The sequence below is a fragment of the Poecilia latipinna genome, unplaced genomic scaffold (assembly GCF_001443285.1).
Source record: "Poecilia latipinna isolate Pla-1442-1.1 unplaced genomic scaffold, P_latipinna-1.0 Scaffold956, whole genome shotgun sequence".
Lineage (NCBI taxonomy): Eukaryota > Metazoa > Chordata > Actinopteri > Cyprinodontiformes > Poeciliidae > Poecilia > Poecilia latipinna.
This window is the reverse complement of record NW_015113572.1, coordinates 61,505-69,622: the sequence shown is the minus strand read 5'-3', so window position 1 is coordinate 69,622 and position 8,118 is coordinate 61,505. Positions and strand designations below refer to the sequence as shown.

At 36.3% G+C, this 8,118-nt stretch overlaps 1 protein-coding gene across 3 annotated transcripts in view; it reads left to right on the top strand.

The window, feature by feature from the left end:
• Positions 1–6,813, top strand: part of LOC106958015 (inactive dipeptidyl peptidase 10-like) — a 59,211-nt gene extending 52,398 nt beyond the window's left edge. For all 3 annotated transcript variants that reach the window (XM_015049665.1, XM_015049666.1, XM_015049664.1), the window contains exons 20-27: positions 309–437; positions 520–585; positions 996–1,050; positions 1,749–1,845; positions 2,089–2,147; positions 5,285–5,357; positions 5,519–5,592; positions 6,048–6,813. In XM_015049665.1, coding sequence (XP_014905151.1) covers positions 309–437; positions 520–585; positions 996–1,050; positions 1,749–1,845; positions 2,089–2,147; positions 5,285–5,357; positions 5,519–5,592; positions 6,048–6,176 — 682 coding nt within the window. In that variant the 3' untranslated portion in view covers positions 6,177–6,813. The remainder of the gene's footprint in view (positions 1–308; positions 438–519; positions 586–995; positions 1,051–1,748; positions 1,846–2,088; positions 2,148–5,284; positions 5,358–5,518; positions 5,593–6,047) is intronic.
• Positions 6,814–8,118: the final 1,305 nt, after the last annotated feature.

Genomic DNA, 8,118 nt, shown 5'->3' with positions numbered 1-8,118 from the left:
TGTTCCCTTTATTTTTTTGAGCCGTATATAGCCTGTTTTAGGTGTTCCTTCTTTCCTATGGAGAACTGATCCTGCGAACATTGGCAATAAAAATAGAAATGGATTGATGAAGTAATTATTGTGGCAAATATTGCATGTAAAAAATTAAAATAAGAGCTTTCCCAACTTAGAGTTTGGATCTTGATGTTGAGCAGTAGGAGAGAAGTTGACTCTAAATGAATCCACCCTCTACCTCTGTCACTTTACCTCCAAGATAGAGTCTAGAGTCAGAGTCAAGCAGTGAGTAAATCAGAAATGTTTCTTGGCAGAGGCAGCTCTCCAGGCGAACAGGTGGTGACGGAGAAATTTGGGTTGAATTGGGACTTGGTGCTTGCCGTATTAGAGCAAGTCATAGTGGCTCAGCTCGACGGCAGAGGACCTGGGTTTAGAGGTCAAAGGTGCGTCGATATTTTGTCAGTTCTTTTAATAGCGCTACTGATCTATATTTTTATTCCTGACAGTTTTCTTTTGTATTTCCAGGTTGCCTGATCAGGTTTACCACAGACTTAGGACGGTGGATGTCGAGGACCAGATAGCGGCTCTGGAGTACGTTGAAAACATCTGCATTGTCTTCATGAAGTTATTACTGAAATCAAAATTAGCTCAAAGAAAATTATTTTAAGTGTCTCGTTGACACAGGAACAATTTTTCTGGTTTGTGCCGCACAGAAGCAGCACTTTAGGAGACTAAACATTTTCTTTCCAAAGGGGTTTCAGTGAAGATTCCTCTTTTGTCAAAATGCTAACATATTAGCGCAACCTTTAACCGCAGGCAGGTCAAAAATGGTGGTTTACATTTTTGTTTTGTAGTTTATAGAGTTTATATTCCAACGTGACATGAAGAAGAAAGTCGACTCTGCCAATATATTGCTTATAATTTTTATTTTCATTCTGACCCTGATCTGAGTTAAATATGCCAAATGATATTGTAATACAACTTTTTTGTTTTTTGTCCAGATTCCTGGTGAAGCTGCCATATGTTGATCGGACTCGTATTGGAGTTTATGGACAGGTCAGTCTCGTCTGTCCGGCTATCGTTCAATAAATCAGTCCATAGGAGACGTCTGCAGCCTTTATAATTCTAAGAGCCATGTCTGCCTTCAGACCAGCTAAACAATGCTTCTTCAGAGGTGCAAATGTTAGTTTTTTTCTTTAAAAAGAAAAAAACTTATAAATATTTACTGTAGAAACACATATTATTTGTGTTTTTAGGGTTTAAGACAAAAGAAAACATAAGAACATTTGAAGAAAAGAGGATAGATGTTTCCTTCAGTGGGATTTGTAAATTTATGAAAAACGAAAAAAACTTAATGACAAAAAAATTGATCTAAAACAGTATGACTGGTATTTTACTATTCTTCTGCTAAGGAGAAATGAAAAGACGGCCTTAATCCACATTTGTTATTAAATTTAAGTCAGATTGTTCAGTTCCATTATAGAAGGGAAAGAGCCACTTGTGACTTCAGAGCTGCAGTTTGCAGACTCTTGGTCTATAGTACCTGGTAATGTAAGCAACATTTGTTTTTATAACAGGAAAGAATTGATATAGATTTTTATTTAACTCCTACAAAGTACTGAATGGTGCATTACAGGTTAGGAAAGCCTATTAATTCTATAATTTGTCATTTTACACATGCTGATTTGAACTCAAGGTTTCAGGATAAAATCTGTTTTCAGTGATTTTTCCTCATAACTGACTTTCCTCTGCAGGGTTATGGGGGTTACATCACTCTGATGATGCTGGATTCAGGAAGGTTGATAAGATGTGCAGCTGCTCAGGCTCCCATCATTGACTGGACCATGTACGGTAGGTAAACCACTGCAAACATTGAGGAAAAAATACATATTTAATACCTGTGCTGCTGAACCACCAGCTCTGTGAATGTAGACTCTCTCATTTGTCTCATCAGGGTAGGGGGACTTTAATTATACTTTGGCTCTGCGTTTAGGGATTTAGGCTCAGAGAAATTCTAAGATGAAAAGCTCCTGCATTTATTAAAAGTGTGTCGTTGAGTCGCCTTTAATCAACCTCTCCCTGCTTCAATTTCAGCCTCAGCCTTCTCAGAGAGATACTTCGGCTTGCCTTCAACAGAGGACAGCAGATACCATGTAAGCTTTTTGCTAATTATAATCCTGCTGCTTATTACTGTATGTCCCAGTAGAGATTTATTCAAATCTGGGGTTCGAGCTACAAATACCTACTTCGTCTCCCTTCAGGTTTATAAACCGCTAAAACAAACAAACCAAAACACTGAATTAATCATCCCATAAATCGTATGATGCATACTAAAAAGAGAGCTGTCACTGGAGCTTTTGGTAAAGTGTCAAAGGTGAAACACTCTGTCCAGAGCTCCCTTTTACACAGCTCGCATACACTCAAAACAGGGCCTGAAACCCGTGTAGGTTGTGATGCTTAAAGTACAAACTTGAAGGGAAAATATGCAGTGACTCATGCCACTTTGAGGCTTATTTTGGAAAGAGGGGGGAAATGTGCCACAGATGATGAGGTGGGGACATGAACAGTTTGGGGGCCGGAAGCTGCAGTTGGACGAACTCCTACCACCGTACCACCATACATAGTTAGCAAGCTAGCTAGGTATTTCTGGATTATAAGATGGCTAATGTGCAACAGACTGGCGACCTGTCCAGGGTGACCCCGCCTCTCGCCTGGAACGTTAGCTGGAGATAAACACCAGCACCCCTCCTGGGTGTAAAAAAAATGGATGGATGGATGAAGATGGCTAACGAGAGCTACTAAGATAGCATGATAGCGCGCTAGCTACTATCTTACGAATTACTTGCATCATTCTTAAGTGTGTGTGTATATATATATATATATATATATATATATATATGTATGTATATGTGTGTGTGTGTTTGTTAGTTTATATTTTTTATAAACTTTATGTCTTATTGTTAATTTTTCATTATTTATCACCATAGCTTTTCAACAATTTTCCCTTGGGGATCAATAAAGGATATTTTACTCTAGCTAGTTATTTCTGGACTTTAAGATAGCTAGCAGTAGTGACGCAGATAGGTAGATAGCTAACTAGCTAGATAGATTGTTAGATATTTCTGTTCTATAAGATATCTACTAGCTAGATAAATAATAATAATTGCTTTTATTTATAATGTCCTTTATATCAAATTGAGATCTCAAAGAGCACATATACCGGCTGATGATGCCAAGCTACTGGATTGTAGCCACAGCTGCCCTGAGGCAGTCTGAAGGAAGTGAGGCTGGCATTTCGTACCATTTCCTTCATCCGCCTTCCAGGCAAGGCGGATGAAGTGTCTTGACCACAGACACAATGAAAGAGGCGGGTGGAGTAAGAAATGAGTTGGCGATATCCACCGACCCAAAAAAAAAAAAAAGAGAGACTGAGGAAGTGTGAAAGAGGTGGAAAAACCATCACCTGAAACACACAAATACAACCACATCCCCATGTGCGCGACAAAATCAACATGCATCTGACCCAAACGCAAAGATCATTTTTCTGTCTTTTTTTCCCCACATTCTAGTAAAGCAATAAATACACCTCAGGATACACACATTGTGGACACCTTACACACCTAATTTGTGTAATTCTCCTTTTCAAAAGTTCACAAATTATTAGTAGTTATTAGATAATATTATGACTCTCCCGTGTCCAGCAGAGGCACATTTTTTTACTGGAATTAATCATAATGTCAGTGTCATCCTGACACCTGACAGGTGTCAGGATGACATTTTTCATTCTATAGTTTTATTCATGGTTCTGGTCGTCATTGTCTTTTGAATCCTTTGTGCCACCTTTAGCCCAAAAACAATAACGATCAGCATTTTATGCATCTTTTCATCCACAGATTCTCTTTAGTAAAACAGTATTGTGTGTTTGTTATGTTTCATCTTCAAAAGCTCCTGTGGAAATGCCAGGCGTTTAAACCTAAAACCCTTTCCCTCGGCTGCCCTCTACATGAAGGTTGCGGTGTATTTTTCCTGCTAAGTGGGTTGCTTATATCTGGGCCAGACTGCTCTATTTGCAGGAGGTGGGAGATCTGCTTTAAATGAAATCCAGAAAAAAGGGGGGGCAGGGGGAGATGTTACACTGATCTGATCAGATGAAACTCGTTTTATTAAGAGTGACAGACTATGAAAAAAGTCAGGTTGTGGATGACTTATTCATGATGTCTTCAGGTCCAAATCCCAGCAGGGAGTAAGTGAATAATGGGAGTGAGAAGTTGGGAATTCCTCTAGCTCTACAACTAATCATGAGGAAGGAATCCTAAATAGTGTCTGGCTTTTTGTTTCAAGGCGTCTACGTGATGTCTCAAAGGTGTAAACTAAAAAAAATAAAAAAATTTCTTTGGTTTCAGCCAGATAAGAAACCCAATTTCTGGATGCCAACTAATTTATATCTGTGAGCAAATTTTATGCTTCTGATGTAAATTTAATAACAATTATGAGCAAATTAATCAGTTATTTATATCAAGGTTTTGCTACATGTACAACAATATGCAAACATTATTACAATTGTATAAGTATAATTCAGGAGTATTAGTAATAATAAAAATGATAACATATATTATACATATTTACAAGGTTGAGCCCTCATACACCAAGACTTTTGAGTTTTTACAAGTAAGAAAAAAAAGTTTTAAGTAATTTAATTGTCCTGAATTGCTTTTTTCAAATTTTGGAATGTGTACTATTTGAAGCTCTTATTCTGAAGGTTTGCAGGAAGTTCTGGCCCAGTTCGTCCGTCGTTTTACAAAAGAAACAAAACATCAGATATATTTGATGATTATAAGCAGATATTTTGGTTCAGTGCTGCTAGTCCAAGGAATCTGAAAGTTAGAAAGAAAAACACCACCAGTCTGAATCCCGCAAACAGTTACCTGACAAAGCATTAGCAAGAAAACAAAATCGTCTTTACACTTTTAAGGTTTAAATTACTACTAGATATAACATGTTAATCAGTAAAATTATTAAAACCCGTAATCATATCGTTCCCATTTATAGTCGCATTCATAGATTCCCAGTTTAAGCTGATATATCTTTAAAATTTTAACCTACATACTTATTTCCAATCAGTAGAATGGTTAAGGGATCCCTACAATTAACATAACATCGATATTCATTCTGAGGTGACGTAAAAGGTCACGCTCTCCACAATTTCTATAAGTTTATCCAGGTTTATCTGGATTTTCAGTGTTATTTTTAATATACAGTTTCAATAATCTTACTTGCATTTCATTTTCAGGCATCCAAAGTGCTGCCCGGCATGAAAGGTCTTGAGGGAGGAACTCTGTTTCTGGCCCACGGCACTGCTGATGGTACCCACATCTCTGACCTCTTCATGCTAAAAAAAACCCATTTCAAAAGTCTTGTTATTGCTGTAATGTGTGTTATAAAATGCACTTGAATGGCAAAATGTTGTTTTTTTTCCTTGTCAAATATTATTTAACATGGAAGTTTGTTGTGTTTTCGTCCACAGCGAACGTTCACTTCCAACACTCGGCCGAGCTCATTAAACATTTAATAAAGATTGGAGCCAACTACACTATGCAGGTAATTACCGCCCCTTTTTAATGCAAAATTGATTAAAGGGGAGAACATACAAGGAGATTTTAAACACCTTGCGTCAACGTAACTTACAATAAAACAGGGTTGAAAGTAGAGAAGCTAACTACTTGTCTACAGTCGTGCTAGCACCTCTAAAAGATTTACATTTGTAAGGCAGGGAAAATTGTAGTTTTGTATTTATGCATCTCACTCAGTAGCAGTTAGGCACTTTCAGCAAAAAGAACGTAATAAGTAAATGTGTTTCACCTGAGTTCCCCACGTCGATAATGCAGTACTTTTGAAAACAGAATATTCTGTGAAGATCTCCAGATAATAAACCTTGAACAGAATAATAGAAGAAGAAACCCCTCGTGTTTGTAGTTTTGAACTGGGCAGAAAAGGCTGCGACTGAATTCGTTTGTTATGTTTTTTTCCTTTTCTCCATCTCTTGCCGAACTCAGATCTACCCGGACGAAGGCCATTTCCTGTCGACACGCAGCCGGATTCAGCTGACTCACTCTCTAATTGGATATTTCAGGGGCTGCTTGCTTGACACGTCATTGTTGCTCGAACAGCGGGACGACGAGTGAAAGGAGGACGGGGTTTATTAACGTGTGCGGAAGACCAAATGTGTCTGTTCTAAGCCAGTAGCGCCACGTTTGATGGACAAAATCAGCGTCTGTATGACATATCAGACATATCCAATATGCTCTCACAGTCCAGCAGCTGTACAGTCAGTGTTGTTAGCCAGACTGTTGTTATCAAACCCGACTGGGAATTTTAAGGCCGAAGTTGCTCTAATTCAACAAAAACATTGTCCCCTTCAAGCTAATTCATCAATTTAGTAAGATTTTCCTGATTTATTTAGTTTAAAAATCCAATGCCAAAGTATTTTTTTACAGTAGAATAAAAAGTCTTCAGGTCCCTTTTTCAAAGAAGAGGAACCAAAAGACTAAAATTGGAATGAAATGTTAATCGACTAATCTGAAAGTACAAGAATCTGGCCTTTTTCTCTTGAGATCACTTCCTTAAGTTTCCTTGCGGGGGCGCTGTGCACATGATTGAAGACAACTTTAGAACAGAAGAAGAGTAAGATGACCAAAACTTAAAAAAAATAAATAAAAAAAAAGTCATCTCTGTAAACTTTTGGATTGCCCTGGCACTTTTTATTAGCCTTTTGGATTTTTTTTTTATTTCATTTTTAAACATAAGAGATGTATAAGTTTATGATTGTTTTGCAGTTTGTTCATTTATGGTCACAGAGTAGCTATGCTGAGATAGTATTTGTACGGTGGAACATAATTGGGTGTTGTATTTTAGCATCAAGTTTACTCAAAATTAGTCAAAATTTGCTGAATTTAAATACATGAAACTGGCTGTATTATATATTTTTTAAAAACAGGGTTTTATGATTTGATTTTTTTAACATCCACAAATTAAAATGGAAACAAATTTGAACTATATAAAACTTAAGAAATATGTTTTCACTGAAATAGGACATTACACCTTTTGACTTTTTTTTTTTTTTTTATCCCAAATTGAAATTAAATACTTATATTAGCAGCTTTCAAGAATCATTGTGAACTGTCGGTTGAAAGCTCCTCTGATAGCAGTCAGTCTTGCATCAAATCTGGAGAGGCCTCTGACTAAAGACTACTACATGCTATTTCTAGAATATGTTTTCTACATTCAGTTATGCTAAACCACTGACATTCCAATCCAATTGTTTACAATTCCAATTCCATATCTTCACTTTCAAACGTATAATTTAAAAATCTATTGTCTTAAAAAGAAAACAGTTGTTTGGATACTTTTTATTCCAAATAGATGCATTCCAATTTATTACAAATTCAATCCAGCTTTAAAATCAAGTTACAATCAGTCCAATGTTAATTTCTACGACGCAAAATTCCTTCTGAAATTTAGGAACATAGTTCAATGTTCAATGATTATTAAATGTTTGACAACAGGTCATTTTTATTATTCTTATGTATCAGCAGACATTTGAAAACTAAATTGTCATGGCAGTATTTTTTTCTACAGACATTTAAATATTTTTGGTAATGCAAAATACTGAGTAAACAACATTTTAATCTAGTTATATTTTACCATGTACAAAAAAAAATGCTATACTTTAAACACCGTCCACCTCAAAAACATTCACTTTCCAACAAAAAGTGTGAAACATTTAAAGCTTTACTCTAATGTGAGTTTTGATCCCTTTTAAATTTAAATCTTACATTAAAAAAAAAAACATGTCTTAAACCTGGCTCACTAGTGGAAAGTTTCATTCTTTTTTTTAAAAAACATTATTTTTATTATTACATTATTATGGGGCAACTCAGCCAGCTTGTACACAGCATCAGCGCAAACTAAATGTGTAATCCTTGAGGTTAATGTGTGTTTTCTTAACAGTCTTCTGGATGTTTGTACAGATTTATTACTTCTAAGAGTAGATATTTATTAATGTCACACCAGTTTTGTGGTGTTTTCGTTTGAGTCCAGGTGACAATCTTACATATTTTGCTGTAA